Genomic DNA, 23,106 nt, shown 5'->3' with positions numbered 1-23,106 from the left:
GGAGACTTCCTGTACTCATTGAGAGAAGCATTCTGGGGAAGCGGGTGATGTATGAATCCGTGGGTGATGTGTCTAGAGAAGCACCTATGTTCTCTCATCCATGGTGCAGCCAAATTACAAGGATTCGACTCCGTTTTAAAAATAAGTAATAAAAATTGCCTGGAGAACTCCCTGCAAGCCCAAGGAATTAAGGCATTTGTCCCTGGTACCTCTTTAAGCCACCTTCTGTACAGTGCTATACTCCAATTACTGTACTTGATACATATGTAAGTCACAAAAATAAATAGATAAAATAAATAGACAGATAAATAAATAACGCATATTTGTAGGTAAAAATTCACCCCAGGGAGTCTCTGGTTTAAGAGTAATCATCCCTCTGTCCCAAAGATGATCAGCATCCCTAACCTGTTAAACCTCTGTCACAAGGCATGGAGCAAAAGAATAATTACAGCAAACTTACCAAGGCTACTAGTAAAACAAATCTGCCTTCAGAGACATTAATAGTGTCCTCTCTGTGTGCAAAGACTGGCACACAGTTATTATCCTGAAGAGGGCTCAGGAAAACAGATGGACAACTAAGAGTAGGAGTTGTTTATTAGTGAATAAAACTTTCTCATGTCCCTTTCCATGTTAACAATCGATCTTGCAAATGAAAGGACCTTGTTATATGGTGTTTTCACTACAGGGAGGGGTGGGTAGTGAAACCAGAAAGAAATTTTCATACTCTCTTTGTGTCAATATGCAATTACATTGCCACCTCCCCTAAGTGGTGGCCCTAATACCTCATTTGGAGACTTAAATTCTTACACCACCAACACAAAACACAACATATATACTAAAGATCCAGAAAGCCTGGAGGACAAAAGAACTGGGCTAATGACCCCACTCTCTATTCTCTATGGTCAATACATTAAAATGTGTCTCATTTTCAGCTGCTCCAGACTGAGGTTTATAGTCATCAAAATAAAATCCTCAACGGTTTTTAACTTAAAAGGATGTTGTGTGTCTCTTACCTTGCTGATGAAGGTTGGTTTTAACCTAGCAGTGGCATAACAAGGATTGAAATACTTAGAAAGTGTTCTCTGGCAGAGGACAAAAAAAACAAAGTTTATTCATCATTCAAGTTTAAAATAAATATTTTGTTATTATATGCAACAGTTACTGAGTGTATAACACACGCCTGGCTATATGCTAGATAAACCCTTTATCTGCATCTTCTTTTATTATACTATATAAGCAACATCTACATTCTTCATAAATCACCTACAGTTTATTGAAAATAGATTTTTTAATTTATAGATTTCTCAATTTCTATAAATTTCTAACACAATAACTATCATAAAGTCTGCTTAACTATGTCTTTCTACTAAATAGATTCAACAAATCTCCCTCATCACTGTTTTCTTTATAGGCTAAAAAGAACCAAAATGAATAAAATACTGCCATTTTCACCAGGCTGGGAATCAAAAGATGAGGTTGTTATGTTCATGAGGTGGCTATAAGCTATGCTATGCTTATGTGCTCAAATATTTGTAGAACCAATGAACAAATGTGTGAACAAACCACTCCATGCTCATAAAACTGTGATTTTAAAAACCAGTTCTAGATAATCCATAGTAGAAGCTAAATTAGACAGGGAAGGGTGCTTAGTTATACAAAACACTCCTAAACAGAGTTTGCTGCTAGGGATGGGGCTAGCTGGCCTGAGTTTTATGGACTATCAACTAAAACAATGTTGACTTATAACAAAAACATCCTTTTAAAAACTGATCATTCATATTTTCACTGAACAGCTACCATAATGGGTGATTCAAATAGCAAGATGACAGTTATGTCTGTTTTCTTTAAATTCCTAATAAATGGATTGAATACATAATAGTCATAAATTATTCCCATAAAGTGAAACTCAGTACGCAATAATGATTTTTTTCTTTTGCCTTAAGTTACAGTAATACTAAAAGAACATTTTTTTGAAACAAACTCACCGGTGTTGGAAGAGTTCGATATCTGATATAAAAAACAGCAGCAATCAACATTACATCTCTTGAAATTATCATATAAGTAAGTGGAACTGAAAATCAAATATAAAATAATTTTGATTGGGATTTTGAAAATTATTAAGACATTATACATACAATGAAGCCTTACCATAAACTGGTGTTTCACCTAAGCAAAAATTTTAAAATAAACACTTATTGATGCCTGTTTAGGGTCCCTACAGTGAACCACTGATTTTTATGTTTTTTTAACCTGCCTTCAAAACAAGGTGAAAGACAGACTATGGCTTTTAAAGTCACATTTCAGAATGTTGATCCTCTCACCCCTTTCTGTATTTTTTTTTCCTTGCATACGTTTTTAAATTGCAGTTAATCAGTGTCAGCTCTACTCAATCCTATTTCCTTTGTTACTTCCCAGCTTTGTAAATTTAGAAAAAAGATCACCAAGCTCACTATAATTACACGGAATGAGATGGTAAAAAGGTTGGAAAGGATGCCGGGACTCAAGGCATTCTTTTTTTTTTTTTTTAATAAATTTATTTATTTATTTTTGGCTGTGTCGGGTCTTCATTGCTCACGCGGGCTTTCTCTAGTTGCGGCGAGCGGGGGCTACTCTTTGTTGTGGTGCACAGGCTTCTCATTGCAGTGGATTCTCTTGTTGTGGAGCACGGGCTCTAGGCACGTGGGCTCAGTATTTGTGGCTCGCTGGCTCTAGAGCACAGGCTCAGTAGTTGTGGCGCATGAGCTTACTTGCTCTGTGGCACGTGGGATCTCCTGGGACCAGGGCTCAAACCCGTGTCCCCTGCATTGGCAGGTGGATTCTTAACCACTGTGCCACCAGGGAAGTCCTAACTCAAGCCCTTCTGACTTTTAAGAACTCTGACTGCTTGCTTCTGCATTCTAGATTATTTTATGAACAGTAAAATTTGCTATGTGTACCACTTGTGGAGAACCAAAATATCTTCATTTTTGCCTGGCCAGTTCCTATCCAGGCAATTGCTATTTTTTCTTCTGCTCATTCATTCAATGAATTCTAGTTAAACATGAATTCAACTTGTTGATAGTTTTCTCATTATTCCTAAGATCCTACAGGACGGTCCCAGTGCCAGCAGAAGGACATTTTAAGTGGATACCCAAGGAACTCCTGCTCCCTTGTCGAATGAGAATGGGAGGGCAGAGGTCCTGTTTCATTTTACATCCTTCCACGTTGAAGGAAGTTTTAACCATGAATATATGTCATGTTATTAGAAAAAAATATTTATTTAAAAAGGAAAAAATCTTGAGGCTAACACTCATTTCAAATTGTTTCAATTACTAAAATAAAAGAATCATGCACATCCCTTCCATAATACTTTCAAACAGTTCTTTGTGAATTACTTTTAAGGCCATACTTAGGGTCCTCTATTGGTTCAGAAACTTATGAAAAATCTCAGTAATTAATTACAGATTTAAAATTTAAATCTCTGCTGGTTGTGGCTGTGATGTAAGTGTTGATCCTTGGCGTAGTACTCAATGACAAGACGATTCCAAAGAGAAAATGCTTATCCACTCAAGTCATGGCATTTGGAGCACAAAGAAGACTCGACCGTATGAACCAAGTAACAAAACAAGGCAGTCATGATTTTTAGGAGGATTTTTGTGCCTGTAAACCAAACTTTTCTATAGTAATAATCAGCTGGCAAAATCAAATAACTATCAGATTTTATTTATTTTTAAATCAGATTTTAAAATGCAGCAAACTCATGTGAATTATATACAGTAAACACAACAGTAGAGGAAAATAAATACCTGTTATTGTAGTTCATCACCACAGGGGAAAAAGAATATAATTTAATTCTAAATAAGGTTTCTGCAGAAGAACAGATGAAGCAATTCAATACACTGCAAAGCCTTGGGCTCTAGTTCTATTAACTACTAAAATTACCATTTATTGGGCATCTGGCACCATTTAAGTATTTTATACATATTATGTCATTTAATCTACATATCAACTCCATGATATGGGAACCATCATTACCCCATTTTACAAATATTGAAAACAAGCCTCAGGCAGATTATAAAACCTGGCCAAGGTCACCAGTTAGTCAGTACTACTGCAGAATGCATCTCTGGGCTCAGTTTACCATCTGTTAACAGTCTGGTGGAAGACAGGACTGTTTACAAAATCCAGTGTTCCCCAAACTGACTACTCATCACAGAATCACCTCGTGAAAGCTTCATAAAAGCAAAGGTGAATGCTCCCTGGGGGTTCACAAGCACAGCCAGACTGGGACCAGGCTGCACTGGGTGATCTCTAAAGCCTCTGCCAACTGAGAGCCTGTATACATACATGTTCTTACTGTGATTTGGGGGGCAATTCTGTCCAGTTCCCTGGCTTTTGAATCTTCTAACTGTTCCTGCTTTCTCTCCTGGCCTTCCTTTCCCTTTTCTTCCAGGGCTAAAGCAGCTTTCCTTTGTCTATTAGAGTATGATAGTGTGTTAGGGAGGTGTAAAATGTGTCAGGGAGTGCTCCAAGGTTTTCCTATTTGCTAACTCTGTCTGAAATACAGTTTCTGCAACAAAGAAGTACATCATGGGCAAATTTATTAGTGTTAAAGGGAAATAATAAAATCAAGTCACTTTTACATAGTAGAAGTTTGCATTGAAAATAATAAAGTTAACACACAGCCATAGTCATTTGTTATATATTTTCTATGGCTGTTTTCACACTACAATAGCAGACTTGAGTAGTTACAACAAAGACCACATGGCCCATAAAGTCAGAAACATTTACCATTCTGGCCTTTACAGAAGAAGTCTGCCAACCCTTGTTCTACATGTTAATCTCTAAACCAGGACCTCTGCAATCTCTAAGGAGCAAATGGAGAGCTCTTACCTACAAAATAGAGCTAAAGGTACTGAGAATTCAGGGCCACGCCTTGTCTCTCACTGCCTGTTCACCCTAGAGGGTAGTATACCACCCAACAAATTCCACCAATGCCCAGGGAGCACCCAGTTAAACATTTATGAAGTAAGCAGCCAAGAATCACCAGACATTTTAGCAAAGTCTCCATCATGAAAGAGAGACCAAAACAAACAGAAAAAAAAAAAAGAAGAAAAGAAATAGATACAATACAGGGGTTTAAAACCACCCCCCCACAAACACACATACAAAAACAGATAGAAGATGTCCTGAAATGATGATACTCACCTATGAAGTAAGAAAAAGACATTTTTAAAAATTTTTTTATTTATTTATTTTATTTATTTTTTTTTTGGTTGTGTTGGGTTGTCACTGCTGTGCACGGGCTTTCTCTAGTTGCAGTGAGCGGGGGCTACTCTTCGTTGCAGTGCACAGGCTTCTCATTGCAGTGTATTCTCTTGTTGTGTAGCATGGGCTCTAGGCACACAGGCTTCAGTAGTTGTGGCACATGGGCTCAGTAGTTGTGGCTTGCAGGCTCTTGAGCGCACGTTCAGTAGTTGTGGCACACGGGCTTAGTTGCTCCGCGGCATGTGGGATCTTCCCCGGCCAGGGCTCGAACCCATGTCCCTTGCATTGGCGGGCAGATTCTTAACCACTGCACCACCAGGGAAGCCCCTTGTTTTGTTTTGAAAGAACATACAGAACAAGAGCTCTTTATTTCCTCTTGGAAATTAAAAATGATAGCAATAAAAATGTCAATCGAGGGACTTCCTTGGCAGTCCAGTGGTTAAGATTGCACGCTTCCACTACAGGGATTGAGGGTTCAATCCCTGGTCAGGGAACTAAGATCCCACATGCCACGTGGCACAGCCAAAAACCAATTTTTTAAATTAAATAAATAAATTAACTAAAATGTCAGTAGAAGGGGTAAATGACAAAGTTGGGGAAATTTCCCAGAAAGAGAACAAAAAGTGTTTCCAGTAAGAAAAGAACCTAGGGAAAAATGTTTAGAACTGATGGATAAGTTTTCAGACTGAAGGGGCCTTCTTAGTACCCAGCACAATGGAAGAAAGATTTACTACAAACTCTAGTAGGATCTAGAACATATAACACTGCAAAATTTCAGACCTATAGGTAAATGAAAAGATCCTCAGGTTCAGCTCCATTAATATCTGAGTAGGTAATAATTCTCCTGCTAAGACAGTTAAAGAAGAACATTAAACAAAAAAATCTTGAAAGTGAAAAGCTTGTAAGATGCTAAGAAAGTATCAGAATGAGAACTCAGGAAAATAAGCCTAGGTACTGAAAGCCACTCAAAGCCACTGTCCCTAACCCTAGGGAAGTAAGCCACAAAGCTGAATAGGGGTTTTGGCCACCTTAAAGGGTGGGGAAACAGTAGTCAAAGCCCAGAGCCCTCAGGTTGGGCAGTGACAAACCACCTCCTAGCTTTAAGCTGGGATCTGAACAACTATTTCCACAGGGTTGGGAGAGGAGATGGCCCTATGCAAACTAAGCCTTAAAAAAGAATGTCTTATCATCTGGCCATCTAGGTGGTCCCAGACTGTTAGCATGCCTAGATACCTGGCAGAACTGAACAAAAAATCTCCTCTGGAGAGTGATGCCATCATCCTACACATCAAGATATTCCTCCAAATTATTTTTTAAATATTAGTACAGTGTCTAAACAGTCAAAAATAACCAAAGACATAAGATACCATGAGTGAGACTCAATAGAAACAGACACATGAAAGAGACCCTCAAAAGATATTTCAGAATTACCAGTGTTTATAAAACAACTAAAGCTTACTATGTTCAAAGGGATACAAAAATCAAGATTGAAAATTTCAGCAGGGAACTGCAAACTATAAAAGTTGATTTACTAAGTTTGCAGAAGAATGAAATAGAAATTTTATAACTAGAAAATATAATAGAAGACTTAAATGAATTTGGCACAGCTGAAGAGAGAATTAGTGAAATGAAAGAGCAAGCTTCATTAGTAATCATCTAGAATGGACTGCAGAAAGATAAAATGAGGTATCATGCAGAAAAGAGGCTCAGACACTTAAAGGATACAGTGAAATCTAACACAGGTATACTGCAGTCCCAAAAGAAGGAGAAACACAGACAACAATACTTGAAGATTGTGGCTCAGAATTTTCTAGAACTGATTAAAGATATCAATCCACAGATTAAAAAGCCCAACAAATCACAAGCAGGATAAATAAAAAAGAAAATCACACCAAATATTGTGAAACTACAGAAAACCAAAGAGAAAGAGTAAATCTTAAAAGCAGACAGAGTAAAAGTACCTTTGAAAAAGAAATGGGTTAACAATTTCTTATTACCAAAAATGGAAGTGAGTAGACAATTGCATGGTACTTTAAATGTACTGAAAGAAAATTAACTACCAGCCCAGAATTCTATACCCAACAAAAATATCCTTCAAGAATAAAAGCAAAATCAGACAGAGAAAGACAAATACTGCGTGATATCACTTATATGTAGAATCTAAAAAAAAAAAAAAGAGAGATAGAAAGAGGCTGGTAAAAAGACACAAACTTTCAATTTTAAGATGAAACAAAAGATGAATAAGGTCTGAGGATCTAATGTATAACACACTGACTAGTTGGTAACACTGTATTGTATAATTAAAATCTGCTAAGAGAGTAGAATTTAAATGTCCTCACACAAAGAATAAAGGCAACATAAAAATATTTTCAGAGAAACAAAGAAAAGAATGTACCACCAGTAGACCTGTATTAATAGAATTTCTAAAGATATACTTTAGAGAAAAGGAAAATGATTCCAGGTGGAAGGTCTGAAATACACCAAACATAAACCAGAAAAAAGTATGAAGATACATCTAAATGAACACTGACTTAATAAACAATATCATGTGGGTTGAACACATAAATAAAATTAAAGTATGAGAATAACCTAAATTGAGAAAGGAATAAATGGAGTTAAAGTATTCTAAGGCCCTTCCAGTGCCCAGAAGGCATATAGGCATCCCTCGGTATCCATGGGGGGTTGGTCTGAGGATCCACCCTGCTTCCCCCAACATACACCAAAATCCACAAATTCTCAAGTCCCTTATATAAAATGGTGGAGTATTTGCATATAACCAATGCACACCTTCCCATATGCTTTAAGTCATCTCTATATTACTTAATACCTAATACAATGTAAATACCCTCAGTTTCCAGTTTGCAGCAAAGTTTGGTTGGAACTTTCTAGATTTTCTTCCCCCCAATCTGAGGTTGGTTGAATCCGTGGATGGAGAACTCCCAGATACAGAAGGCCAAATGTATAGATTTGTTAACATTAAACTTTGATAAGGTAAAGATGAATTATAATTTTGAGACTAGCTAAATGTTAACAGAGTGTAAAACTTTCCAATTGGTACAGGAAAACAGTGATAATTATAGAATATAGAATATAGACAAAAGTAGAATAGAACATACAGGCCAAATAAAACACAAAATAAAATGGAAGACTGCTACACAAATACTAGTAATCATAGTAAATGGATTAAATGTTCCAGCTGAAAGATAAAATATTTTTAGACTAGATAAAGTAAAGAAAAACCATCTATCTATATGTTATTTTTAAGGAATATCTAAAATATAAAGATGTGGACAAGTTGAAAGTAAAAGATTGGTTTATCATGTAAGCACTGACCAAAAGTAAGCTAGTGTAGCTATAGTAATAGTCAACAAAAGAGACTTCAAGGCAGGAACTTCCCTGGCAGTCCAGTGGTTTAAGACTCCGCCTTTCCACTGCAGGGGCCACAGGTTCAATCCCTGGTCAGGGAACTAAGATCTCACATGCCAGATGGTGTGGTCAAAAAAAAAAGAGAGAGAGAGAGAGACTTCAAGGCAAAAATCATTTCTAAAGATATAGAGGGTCACTTCAAAATAAATCATTCAATTCACCAAAAAGACATAACAATTCTACTTTATATGCACTTATTAATAGCATGACTTCAAAAGACATGAAGCAAAAATCAGAGCTAAAAAGAAAAAATAATGGAAAATTGGACACGGCAGGAAACTTTACTCTCTCAGTAACTGACAGAAAAGCAGACCAAATGTAAAAAATAAGTCCGTAAAGAAGGAGATTTAGCCACCAGGATTAAAAACTTGACCAGGGACTTCCCTGGTGGCACAGTAGTTAAGAATCTGCCTGCCAATGCAGGGGACACAGGTTCAATCCCTGGTCCAGGAAGGTCCCACATGCCGCGGAGCAACTAAGCCTGTGCACCACAACTACTGAGCCTGCGCTCTAGAGCCCACGAACAAGCCACAACTACTGAGCCTTCATGCCACAACTACTGAAGCCCACGTGCCTAGAACCCATGCTCTGCAAAAAGAGAAGCTACCGCAATGAGAAACCCATGCACCACAACGAAGAGTAACCCCTGCTCGCCACAACTAGAGAAAGGCTGCGTGCAGCAATGAAGACCCAACACAGCCCAAGATAAAGAAATAATTTACTTAAAAAAAAAAAAAATTGACCAAATGGACATATGTAGAACATCATACCCAATGACTGCAGAATACATATTCATTTGAAAACGCATAAAATGTTTATAAAATTTGACTGTATACTGGGCTGAAGGGCTAAAATCACAGAGCATGTTCTCTGAACACAAGGTAATTATGCTTGAAATCAATAACAAAAAGATACCTAGAAAATCCCACAAATTAAGAAATAAATTTTTATTAACATCATAGGCCAAAGAAATATCATAATGGAAACAGATTACTTTGAACTCGATAATGACAAGAACACTAATACCAACATATGAGATACAGTGAAAGGGATACTTAGAGGAAATATATAGCCTTAAATGCAAACTTTAAAGAAGAAAAGCTGAGGGAATTCCCTGGTGGTCCAGTGGTTACAACTTCGTGCTTCCACTGCAGGGGGCACAGGTTCAATCCCTGGTTGAAGAACTAAGATCCCACAACGGCACAGCCAAAAAAACAAACAAAAAAAGGAACGAGTTAAACATTCATCTACAGCTGTGTTGTTCAATACAATAGCCATGAGCAACATGTAAAGATAAAGCACTTGAAATGTGGCTAGTCTGAAGTGAGAGGTGCTGTAAGTGCAAACAGCACACTGGCTTTTGAAGACAGAGTATGAAAAAACAATCTCATTAATGATTTTTTATTGATTATATAATGAAATGACAATATTTTCCATCTAGTGGGTTAAATAAAATGTTATTAAAATGGGGGGTGGCCTGGCACAGGCAGCAGTGCATGCACAGAGCACTCAGTCTCCACTGTAGCAGAAGTGCAAGCACACACACACACTTCACCTGTTTCTTCTCACTTTGAACATAACTACTAGAAAAATTTAAATTAGATCTATGGTTCCCATTATATTTCTACTAGACAGGACTGATCTATAGAATTTAGAAAAAGAACAGCAGAAAAAAACCAAAGGAGGAGACAGAAACAAAAGAGCAAGATTTAATGAAGTAGTAAACATATCAGAGAAGTTTGGCAAAGTTCAAAGTTGGTTCTTTGAAAAGATTCATAAAACAGACAAACCTCTGGCAAGACAAGTCAAAGAAAAAAACAGACAAATAACTAATAATTAGGATGAAAAGGGGGACATCGCTACATAGTCTACAGACATCAAAACGTTAATGTGGATACTATAAATAGCTTATGGTAAATTTTTTTAAAATGTAGCTGAAATGGACAAGTCCCTAGAAAAACATCACAACTCACAAAACAGACAAAAGATGAACCACCCTGTAACCATTTTTTTAAAAAATGAATCAACTATTTTAAAACTTTTTCCCAAAGAAAACTCCAGGCTTCAATGGCTTCAACAAGTTCTACCAACATTCCAAGAAGGAATAATTGCAATCTCACACAAACATCTCCCAAGAATGGGGTGGGGTGTGTGTGCACTCCCTAAATTCATTTTATGAGATTATTATAAACTTGATATTAAAACCTAACAAAGGTAGGGGACTTCCTTGGTGGTCCAGTGGCTAAGACTCCACGCTCCCAATGCAGGGGGCCTGGGTTCGATCCCTAGTCAGGGAACTAGATCCCACATGCTGCAACTAAGAATTCACATGACACAACTAAAGATGCCGCATGCTGCAACTAAGACCCAGCGCAGCCAAATAAATAAATATTAAAAAAAAAAAAACCTAACAAGGGTATTTGTAGAAAAGAATTCCAGGCCAATCGTCTGAATCTAGATGTGAAATCTTCAACAAAATATCAGTAAACCAAATAGCAATATCTTCATAATATATCATGACCAAGTTAGATTTGTAACAGGAATGTCATCAGGTTCATTTAACTTAGAAAATCAATAACGTAATTCACCACACATTAAGCTTAAAGGGAAAAAATATGACTATCATAATACATGAAGAAAAAAATTTTCATAAAATTCCATATCCGATGTAAAAAAATTTCTGCGCAAACTGCCAGTGGAAGTGAACTTCTTTAACCTGAAAAAGGGGTATCTATAAAACCCTACAGGAAATGTCATATTTAATACTGAAAGACTGAAAGCTTTCCTTCTTAGACTGGAAATAAGACACAGATACCACTCCTATTCAACATTGCACTGTGCACTATTGTGAGGCAAATTTTTAAAAAGGTAAAAGGACTGGAGAAGAAGAAACACACTGTCATTAATTATAGATAATACATAATCAAGGATACAGAAAATCCAAGAGAATATACATTTATATTATTAGCATAAGAGTTCAGCAAGTTTTGCTAGACACAAAAACCACTGTCAGAGATGGAACTGATTTCATCCAATCAACATCAGCTACTACAAAATGAAATATTAAAAAAGCTACCATTTACAAAAGCATCAAGAACTATCAGTCACCTAGGAATAAATCTAATAAAAAAGTTTTATTAGCTCTCTAGAGAAAACTGTAACATTTTGACATTTTAACAGACCTAAATAGAGTAAATACAAGATGTATGTGGATTGGAAGACAATATTGTAAAAATACCAATTCTTCCAAATAAATCTGTAAATTCAGTGCAACCCAAATAAAATCCCAACAGGTTTTTCTGGGGAACTTGAAAGCTGATTCTAAAATTCACACACAAATGAAAACAGGTAAGAATATCAAAGTGGAAGAATGTGCTCTATCATGTATCAAGACTTTTGGGGGACTTGCCTGGTGGCGCAGTGGTTAAGAATCCGCCTGCCAATGCAGGGGACACGGGTTCGAGCCCTCATCTGGGAAGATCCCACATGCAGCTGAGCAACTAAGCCCGTGCGCCACAACTACTGAGCCTGCGCTCCAGAACCCATGAGCCAAAACTAATGAGCCCACGTGCCACAACTACTGAAGCCCGTGCATCTAGAGCCCGTGCTCTGCAACGAGAAGCCTGCGCACAACGAAGAGTAGCCTCCGCTTACCGCAACTAGAGAAAGCCCACGCACAGCAACAAAGACCCAACGCAGCCAAAAATAAATAAATAAATAATAAAATAAATTAAAAAAAAAAAGACTTTTGGCAAAGTAATAATAATTAGGGATGGTACTGGTGCAAAGATAGACAAATCAATGGGGAATAAACTAGACAACCCAGAAATAACCCATGTATATATGAACATGGCAGTGAGTCTGGAAAGTATAGAATTTTCAATAAAAAGTGCTGGGATAATTGGGTGTCCCAAGAAGCAGTTAGAAAATTAACTTTTAAGAGAGAGAATTTTGTAAACCATCAACTAGGAATTATGCAAAGAAATCTTAAAAGCTTTCTAATACAAAACATAATCACACGTAAAGGAAAAGATATCAGAATGGCATGAGACTTCTCAACAGCAAGATGGAATCTGGAAATCTATAATCAGGGTCTTGAAAATTCTGAGTGAAAATAACCTGCAATTGAAAATTATGCCCCAATCAAGTATGGAGGGTAGAACAAATACATTTTAGATGTCTGTAGAATAAAGACATTGTACACCTCTAAAAACCTTGCTGCCAGGCTGCATCCTAGCTAGGAAACAACTGGATATTCTACTCCACAAAAAGGAGGACCCTAACAAGGAAGCCATGGGAGCCTGGAAAAACAAACCCAACACAGAAGAGAGACAATGGAAGTTCCCAGAATGATAATTAAGGGAAGTTGCAGTTCCAAAAGCGACCTACATCAATTGTATCAACAATATCCATAATACCAAAACCTGGAAACAATTTCTGTGTTCACCACGGAAATACCTGGGCTGGCCAACCTTTGTAAAACAATACAACAAAATACAAAATAACTCTGAAAAATGAGAAGCATGAAAATACACACACACACACACACACACACACACACAAATTTTAATTGTGAATGTTAACAGAATGCTCCTTAGGATCTTTTCTCCTACAAATTATCTATATTACTTATAGCATACCCCTGCCCCTTCAATACCCCCAACCATTCACACACCATAATTCTGACTTTCAAAGAAGCACATGAACAGTAGTCTAATTCATTTTTAAATTTGGTATGTGGATTTAAAAGCCTAAAGGTAGGGACCTCCCTGGTGGCGCAGTGGTTAAGAATCCGCTTGCCGGGGCTTCCCTGGTGGCGCAGTGGTTGAGAGTCCGCCTGCCGATGCAGGGGACACGGGTTCGTGCCCCGGTCCGGGAAGATCCCACATGCCGTGGAGCAACTAAGCCCATGTGCCACAACTACTGAGCCTGCGCTCTAGAGAAGCCACCGCAATGAGAAGCCCCCACACCGCAACGAAGAGTAGTAGCCCCCACTCGCCGCAACTAGAGAAAGCCCGCGCACAGCAACAAAGACCCAACGCAGCCAAAAATAAAAATAAATAAATAAATTTATTAAAAAAAAAAGCAAAGCCTAAAGGTAGAGGAGAAAAAGAATCTCTAGATTGGGAGACTATACTAGACTGAAACACCAGTAAACTTCTTCCTATCAAATGTCAGTAATAACATGGTATTGAAGGACCAAGTACCAGCTTCTTTGTTCTCAGATTCTAACTCTTGGAAATAAACAGTTTAATCTGAACCAAAGGATTAAAAACTGAGAAACACAGCGGAAGTAGAAAATGAACAACCAAAAAGCACATACAAAATACAAAAGATCATAAAATTTTGTTACAAAGAGTATTCAGGGGCTTCCCTGGTGGTGCAGTGGTTGAGAATCCGCCTGCCAATGCAGGGGACACGGGTTCGAGCCCTGATCGGGAAGATCCCACGTGCCACGGAGCAACTAAGCCCATGCACCACAACTACTGAGCCTGCACTCTATAGCCCACGAGCCACAACTACTGAAGGCCGTGCACCTAGAGCCCGTGCTCCCCAACAAGAGAAGCCACTGAAATGAGAAGCCTGCACACCGCAACAAAGAGTAGCCCCAGCTCACCACAACTAGAGAAAGCCCACGCACAGCAACAAAGACCCAACGCAGCCAAAAATAATTAATTAAAAAAAAGAGTATTCAGACAATGTACAAACTATGTGTATAATTTAAAATTGCGTAATACCATCTAAGTAATAATAATAACAATGTGAAATTTTATAGACATCTTTAGGATTTCAGAGCTCTCACTTATTAAATTGTACTTAATAAATAATAAGACTTAGGAAAATTTTAAATTGCTTTCAAAAGCTAGGCACAAAGAAAATAATAGTTTCAAAAGATTCTAGGATAATATGAATTAGCTCAATTTTTTTGAAATATTTGTTTAATTTTAAATAATTTTACTAAGAAAACAATGCATTCTATAGTATATACAAGGTCATAAATTCTAAAGTAAAACAAATAGCTTGGAAAGCAAAACAGTTCAATAGTTTAAATTTAGGGAAACACTTTAAAGTTGAAAACATATTTTTGGAACAAAAATTATTTGTCTCTCAATCAAGAGAAATCCTAAGCTGATAAATGTGATTCTTCCCTGTACTATTTAAAAGTACGCATGACGCGTTCTTACCTGGAATAAGATCTGCATAGGTCAAGCTAACATATAAGATGCTGATAAGTATTTTATCAGCAAGTGGATCAAGAGCACTTCCCAAAGCTGATTTTTGATTGGCCCAGTTTCGAGCAATAAATCCATCCAACTGAAAATAGAAGTTTTTTTTTTTTAAATAAATGTCATAATAGGTACAGAGTAGATATCTTGAAGGTTAAGAGATACCAGAATAACCGCTATACTTGCATAAAATGTAGATAAAACCTCTTCTGTCTCTTACCCCCAAACCTTCTGTTTTACTGGTATACACTTAGCTTTTAAATTACCAACTGGTCAGAAAATGATTTCACTTTTCTACAGAAAAAAGTTTTCACTTTTCTTTCTCAAGGCCTTCAGCTATTTTGCAATGTTTTCACAATGCCCCTTTGTGGGATGAACCCAGACACAAATTTAGAGATGTAAAGAACCCAAATAAAACTCAAAGAAAGCAGGACTGACAGAGCTTGGGCTAGGCACCCCACCCCAACCCACCCCTCCCATCCCCCACCCCTTGAGCCCTGAGCTATTTCACTACAGCCAAAATAGCTGCTTTTACTTGCAAGGACTACCGTTTAACTGCGAGATTTTCTAACTTCCATTCCTACCTACTTTTCTATAATATGACCCAACTCCCTATGTTTTAGCTGTTATTATTTTTATTTTATTCTATTTTAACTGTTATTATCAATATTTTTTATCTAGTGCCACTGTTAATTCCATGTCTGACTGTATTGCATGACCTGTATTTGAATACAAAACTCAGTCCTCTGTACCTGGCCTACTTAAAATTTTTGATATGAAAATTACTTATTCACTACTCTTGGAAACAAATTATATTTTAAAGCAGAGGTCATACTTGGGTTACCAGGGGGCCAAAGAGGCCTGCAGGCTGGTTTTGTTTGACCTGCCCAGTGATTTTTTAAATATAAATTAGTTGCCAATATTTAAATATTCAAAGTCTTAACTCAAAAAAATCCAGATCTCCAGGCTCACTTGAGAAATGGGAAGATCTGGCCACCCTGGGGCCACAAAATTGACTGAAACCAAGTACTGCCTATTTTCATTAAACGAGGCAGATATTTTCTGGTTTTCCAAGTCCCTACCCCGGCTTTTACTCATTTTATTTAACTTCAAACTTCAACAAATATTTGAATTTTCCAGTCCTAGTTCCAAGGAAAAAGATCAAATTAATCTAGACGTAATTTAACATGGTACATTTTAAAGGATAAATAAGTCCTCCATATCTCAAGTATTCCAATGACTTAGAGCAGTCGTACAGGACAATGGTTAAGAACTTACTCTTCGTAGCAGAGCATAAGTGGTTCAAGCACTGGCTCTCCCACTCACTTAACTGTGTGACTCTGGGCAAGTTATTTGGCCTAAGCCTCAGTTTCCTCATCTGTAAACCAGAGATAGTGCTACCTACCTCGCAGGGTGGGTTGTCTCAGTACATAATGTGATTAATACTTGTTTAGCACTCAGCGCTTAGTAAATCCGCAAAAAAAGCAGTTACTAGCTATTACTACCTCAACTGAAAAAATCTATTTTCTTAAGTATACTATAGGTAACACTAACAGAAAGTGCCTAGAACTGGGAGTTGGGGCCTTGGAAGATTCAGGTGTCAGTTCAGTTTCTGATCTCGGGGAACTTATCCTCCCATTTTATCACCATCATCACCCTCTTGTCCTCATTTTTCCTCTACTCACACTGGATTCCAAGGTCATCAACATCATCTCTTCTTTGTAAACCTCTATAACTCCCTACTCCACTCTCCCTCAACCCTGCTTAAATACAACTACCATGTACTATAGGCCTGCACCCAAGCAGCTGAACACTGATCAAGAAAAACACATAAATGGGCTGATTGATCTCACTTTTTCATGACCACAAATCTCCTGTGGGCACTCAATACTGCCTGGCAAACCCACACCTGCTTACTGTGTTTACCTTCCCTATTCATAGTCTGCTCATCCTTCCCAAAGCCTCTCTCTCTAGCTCATGACCATGTCTATATTTGCTCAAAAAACAGAAACAGAGTGTCAGCCCTCCCTTGTATTCCCACCTCCAAGTCCACCACCTACTAGTGTCCATGCACATTCTCTCTGCGGTCCCTGATCCCAAGTCCTCTTACCTTCTGAGTTTTCCCCACCTCCCCTGCATCATCAATCTCTCTCTTCCTACCCAGTCATTTAATTAATTAGTTAATTAACAACAAAAATTTCCCCAGTATGTATCTCTTTATAAACTACCCTTCCTTGACTATCTCTCTATCCCCCTATGAAGGAAAACTTCCCCAATGTGACATCTATTGTCATCACCACCTCATTTATGCTCGCCAACCCATTTTGACTGCCCCACCCTCTAGAGATTGTACCCATAAAAGTCACCAATGAATTCTACATTCTTAGCTTACTTGACCCCAACACAATTAAAGCACTTTCTTCGCTTAACATCTGGGACACCTTATTGCCCAATTTTCTTTCTTTCTCACCAGCTATTCCTTCTCAGTGTCCTTTTTTGGCTCCTTCTCCATTGCTCCATTATTGTTCTTTTCTCTGACCTCTTCTCTTCTTTTACCACAGCCTAGATGATTTCATCCAGACTTGACCACCTATATGATGATAACTCTTAAATCTATCTCTAACCATGATTTCCTCCAACTCCAAACTACTGTATTCAACTACCCAATGTTACCTCTATCTGAACAGGCATAACAACTCTTTCCCACAAACCCTGTCCTACCCTGAGTGTTGACCATCACAGAAAATGTACACCTCCATGCATCTGCTTGTTGAAAAGGAAAAAAGTAACAGCCTAGCACTCCTATTTAATTCCTTTCTCTCACCCCACATATCCAATCCATTAACATATCAACTCTATCTTCAAAACATATTTCCCAACCCTCTTCCCTAGATTACTATAAGCCTCATAACCAGCCTCTCTGCTTCTATTCTTGCATTCCTGTAATCCATTTCCCACATACAACATTCCCCTACTTAAACCCTCCATGAGTCCAGCCATCTGCCCAGCAGCCATTCTAGAGGCATCAAAACCTACATGAAGTAAACATAATATGATGCCAGTTAACTCAGGTTTCTGTACACATTGTCTTACATATTTAGAAAAGTGTAAATGAGACCTCTCCCATTCGATGAATATTGCAATCTCATGTGGCAACTAAAAAAACCTACAAACCAAAAAAGAGCAAATCCAGTAACTGAAAAACATCTTGCCTATTATGAAAAAAAAATTCCATTATCAATATAATGGCCTTTGACAGACTTGGAGACTATATTAATAAATGGAGGGCTTCAGGCTTCACAGATAAAAGCAGGGACAAAAGAAGAGATTGTGAGAATGAGAAGTTGTGACAAACAGGAGCTAAACTCGGGAAAAAGAGGCGGTAACCACTTCAAGAAACTGTATTTGATGCATATTTAGAAATGCCATATAACAGTGCAAATGTCCTCATTATTTATCCTGCAGAATTTTCAGCTAACTCTGTATTGCTCAACAATGCTACTGGGCAGGTGTAATTTTGTTTCTATGAACCTCAAAGGGAACAGCTGATGTTACAAAGAAAGATGCTATGTGACTTTTATTAACAGAAAATTAGTTTCTCTTTATTCTCACTGAATACTGAGCAAAGCTTTTCAAACATACATCAGTTTAAAGAGGCACCAAATTATTATTGCCTGTCTGGGTACTCACTTGGATCTCAGACCAACCTTGTACAAGAATATACAATTTATATACATAATGTCTATTTCTACATGCTTTTGTCCTGATTTAAAATCTTTCCTCTACCTTTCCCCCACTTCCTTCAATTGTGTTTTTGCAGGACATATAGTTTTACAAGCCATTTCAAATCCTTTATGCAACAGGGTGGGTGATAAATACAAATAATGTCACACATGATGATGACTGGCCAGTCCACAAAAGCCTATATAACACATAGTGTGGCTTTCTGTTAGAAAATTATTTTCCAAGTTCTAATTGGAGATAACCTGAATAAATCTTTGCCTCCCTATAAACTGACACAGTGGTGTCAAGGTGCTCTTTTCTCCTTGGTCCATCTGCTGGGAGAGTGGAAGAAGGAAGGATGTCTAATGCCCACCTAGGGCAGGGTCTTCTGGAAGGTGGTCAGAGGGGTGTAGAGAAGGAATCAAGGACCAAATCTGTGGGGTGCCTATGGCCTCCTGCCAGCATAAACCTGAGCAGAGATCCGGCCTCTGCAAGCTCCCTGGTCACAACAACTGGCCCACTGTTTCCCTCTCCACCAGTAAAACCAACTGTTGTTGCAGATCAGATATTTCTCTCTACTATATAAGTAAAAAAAAAGTCTCACAGCTTCTCTCCTTTATTTCTATCCCTAAAGCAAGTACTTGGCCCTTTGAGAATTTCTAAGGTTTTTTCTTCTATGAAGAAGTTAAAAACCAAGAGTAAAGAGCTCCCTCTCCCATGCCTCCCTACAACCTCCACTTCCTTCCTTAGATCATATAAAGAATAACAGAGTCCCATATAGATGTTAAAGACAAGCCTTTACACAAAGCACTAGGTGAAATTCATCTTGAGGATTTCCTTCCAAAGAAAAGCAGACTGAGTCTGTGCTATTTCAGTGTAGTAGAGACCCTGGGATTTAGAAGGGGAGCAAAACAGGGGGAGTGCCGGTACAACTTACCAAATCAGTTAGCCCAGCTAAAGCAAAAACTCCTAGTGCAATATTAAAATCTTCTTCAATAATCAAATAGCCCAAAACTGGGGCCAAGCCAATTCTCATCATTGACAACATATTTGGGATTGTCCATGGGTTTTCATACTGAAACATAAAGACAACAAAATTTAAATACTATAAATTCATACTTTAAATAACTATATACATTGGAAAAATACACTCCATCAACTTAAAGGTTAGAAGCTACATAAACCTTAAAATTAGTACTTTCAGTTTTAAAATCCATTCCGTTATTTTTACACACATCTAAAACTGTAAAGAATGCAGATGAAGATATGTCATATACCAAAACACAGACTAAAATGTTGGTTGTATATAGAGTAGGTTTTCTCACTAAAGAGAGAAGGAATAAACATGTATTATCTATCATATAAGTCAAGCCTTTAATGTATTACTTCACCATCAGAAATCAAAACTAAAAACATACTGCTTTTAAAAGTGAAAATTCAACAACACTGTAAATCAACTATATCCAATAAAATTATTTTTTAAAAAAGAATTACTTTCCCATTATACAAAATTAAAAAAAAGATCTTCAGGAAGATCTTATACCTCAAGTAGACAAACGGTCTAGAAAGTGTCAGAAAAAAGCCGAATTATCAACCATGGGCATTTTGGCTAAAAAACATTTATTGCAAAATAACCTCTCCTCACTCCTCTACACATACCCATCAAAAGAATGCTAAATGCCATACACAGTGTTGGAGATACGAATGAAGAGGAATAAAACATTTAATTCCATAAGCTCATCACTAAACTGGAGAACTGCTAGAAGAAAATGGAACAAGGAAAAGGTATTGAGATACTTAGGAAATAAAGAGATTTTGTAAATTTGTTCAAAATAGCCACAGAAATGTTAAGATCCCCAACCAGAAGCTGAGGGCTTTCACAGCTCCCCTGTGGGGGCTTTATGATTCCTTGAAACTTCATTTGGAGCCAAGGTGTTTGAAGTTGGCACCAACAAAAGGGCACCTCAGCAGCTGCTCTGAAAACCATTCCTTCCTGGCCAAAGTCTGTTTCATGAGAGGGTGTTTCAACTTTAAAAAGCCTCAGCCTAGTGGAACTAAGATACACTGCACAGAACAGGGTACAGAAATAATACAGAGAAAAATGTCATTCCCTAAAGGCCGGATTTTTTTTCTCCACTGAGTCAAGACTGCCAGCTCTACCCCATGGGACTATCTCCTCACAAGATAACCCTACTTAACCTCTTTATCAATCAGTAACCTATTTGCCTGAACCTTAATTTTGACATTTCCACTTCTAAATACCTCTTTTAAAATACCTTCAGCCATTCTGTAAGAAAAGCCAGTTCTCTAAAGATACTAAGTTTGTGTTTATAAACAGAACCCAGCAAGAAATGTTCACCTCAGTTTGAAGGAATAATGAAGTTATTGGGGCCCAGTGGCAGAATACTGTCATTAAAGATACAGAAAAATTCAAATTCTGCAGGAAACAATCACCAAACAAGCAGCACTCCAAACCTCTACTCAAGGACCTTCTGTTGAACTAATCCACATTATATTAATTAAATGGAATCATTCTTGGAACATATTCCAAATTCAAGTTCAAAGGTCCAAGTGTTTCAGAGTCCAGAGGAAAAAAAAAGTCTGTTGACCATACTGCGATACAGAGTAAGTCAAATACTGATCCAGCATTACAGTGCCTCATTGAGGGGGGTGAGGAGGTACAGTTCATGATTGAGAGAAAGGAAAAACAAAGCAAAAGGTCAGAATACAGAGGCCCAAAATTAAACTCAGAGAGGCCCATGGGGAAAAATTAAAGACACAGTTGTAAACAGCCAGAGCATTTCATTTGGTGAATTAATAAACCAGACTGAATGTTCTTAGAACAATGAAAGGGATTCCTTTTAGCTCCACATATTTCAGTTAAAATAAAATACCTCAATTTATAATCATTAAATTTGTAAACGTTTCTAAGTTAAAATTAAGAGAGCTAATCTCAGATTACCCAACCAGATAACCTGTGGCATACTCGACCAACTACTGCCGTTCTTGGAAGGACTTCAGCCAGGATATGGCAACCTCAAAGCATCCAGCATTCATTCAAACCCCAACATGCTCTAGCTATTAATGTGGCCGAGACTCCTGCCAGGATGTGGCCACCCCAACCCATGCTGTATAACTGATGAAAGCAGCACAGGGGCCCACTGAAGACATAACAATTGAAGATGTAATAATTGCATGAGTCTTGCTACATGACATCAAAAGCTCTCCCACACTCATGCTCTCATGTCTTCTGTTTGGTCAGTATTTCAACAGGTAAGCAGACAAATATTTTCCTCCGTTACCTCAGGAAGAGAGGTTTAATCTTTTCCTATAATTAAAGGTTAAAGGATCTTTTAATTACGATTTAAATTACTTAGCTATCCTTCATCCTACAATATGTAAAGTCACCAAAGGTCAAATGATAGTTAACCAAACCTGCACAAGCAAACAGAAAGGCCTGTATATCATTCTGAAGACGCCCAGAGACTTGCCCTAAACATTGGGGATTCGCTTCAAAAAATTTAAAATGGGCTTTTAATAAGACAGGTGAAGGGTATTTTTACCAATGCAATATCCAGAGGCGCGTCCAGCTACCGGTGCGGATAGACGGGAAGGAGAGGGCTCTAACTTGACCACCGAGACAGGAGGACGCGGCTGGTACCCCTGACACTCACCCCGACCGAATGATCTGCCCATAACTTCTCTTCGGGGAACGCTTTAAAAGTTCTGAAACGGAAGCATCGGACCTCACCGGCCACGGCACGTTATTTGCGTTCGGGACCGAGCGCCGCCGCAGCAGTCGACCCCGACCCAGAGTCGCCCCTCCGCCTTCTCCTCGGTACGTACCAGGCTGGCGGCGCTCGCCGGGCCCCACCGGCCGCCCCGGGCCTCGGTGGCGGCGTCCTCTTGCACTGCGGGCCCGGGGGCTGCCTTCCCCGCGCCCGAGCAGTGGGCCCGCGGGCTGGCCCCAGGCAGCCGCAGGCCGAGCGCAGCCGGGCGCAGCCACCAGCGCTCCGCCAGGCACCCCAGGCAGCATGGCACTGGCGGCAGCAAGGCCCCGCGGGCGCGCCCCTTGCCCGGCCGCGCTCCCGGGGCCCACACGGCTACGCGCAAGGCACCCCACGAGGTGCGCGCCACCCGCGAGGCCAGCATGGCCCTGCGGGCGAGCCGCGGGGACGCAGGCGGCGAGAGCTCAGCAGCCCGGGGCACCGGCGAGTAGCTGCCCCATCGAAGCCCAGCAATATCGGAGAACCTCGACAGCCTCCATACTGGTTCTCAAGCCTCAGCACGTTCGGTTATACCAGTGGCCTGGGCCGCCAAGAACGGACGCCGTCGCGACGCTTTTGCGACACCGTCGCCGCTGGCCTTCCCAGCGCCGGCGGCGACGGCGCAGGTGGCGGGAGTCACGTGCCGTTAGGCCCAGTGGGCTGCCGGGTAGCGGTCCGGCACGGCGCCGCAGTCCGCCCACAGGCGGGCTCCGGGC

The 23,106-nt window shown here is 39.1% G+C and overlaps 1 protein-coding gene across 3 annotated transcripts in view; it reads right to left on the bottom strand.

Moving 5' to 3' along the window:
• CRLS1 (cardiolipin synthase 1) overlaps positions 1 to 23,106 on the bottom strand; it is a 26,490-nt gene extending 3,384 nt beyond the window's left edge. The window contains exons 1-5 of one of the 3 annotated variants that reach the window (XM_004276453.3): positions 22,470 to 23,106; positions 19,561 to 19,698; positions 14,859 to 14,988; positions 1,986 to 2,071; positions 1,014 to 1,082 (exon numbers count right to left, since the gene is read on the bottom strand). In XM_004276453.3, coding sequence (XP_004276501.1) covers positions 1,014 to 1,082; positions 1,986 to 2,071; positions 14,859 to 14,988; positions 19,561 to 19,698; positions 22,470 to 22,775 — 729 coding nt within the window. In that variant the 5' untranslated portion in view covers positions 22,776 to 23,106. Of the gene's footprint in view, positions 1 to 1,013; positions 1,083 to 1,985; positions 2,072 to 14,858; positions 14,989 to 19,560; positions 19,699 to 22,186; positions 22,207 to 22,297; positions 22,439 to 22,469 lie in introns of those variants that run through there. The other 2 variants (XM_049700003.1, XM_049700002.1) reach the window with 2 other exon arrangements.

The sequence above is a fragment of the Orcinus orca genome, chromosome 16 (genome assembly GCF_937001465.1).
Source record: "Orcinus orca chromosome 16, mOrcOrc1.1, whole genome shotgun sequence".
Lineage (NCBI taxonomy): Eukaryota > Metazoa > Chordata > Mammalia > Artiodactyla > Delphinidae > Orcinus > Orcinus orca.
Note: the sequence above shows the minus strand (reverse complement) of the source record. Positions and strands in the feature narration are given on the sequence as shown.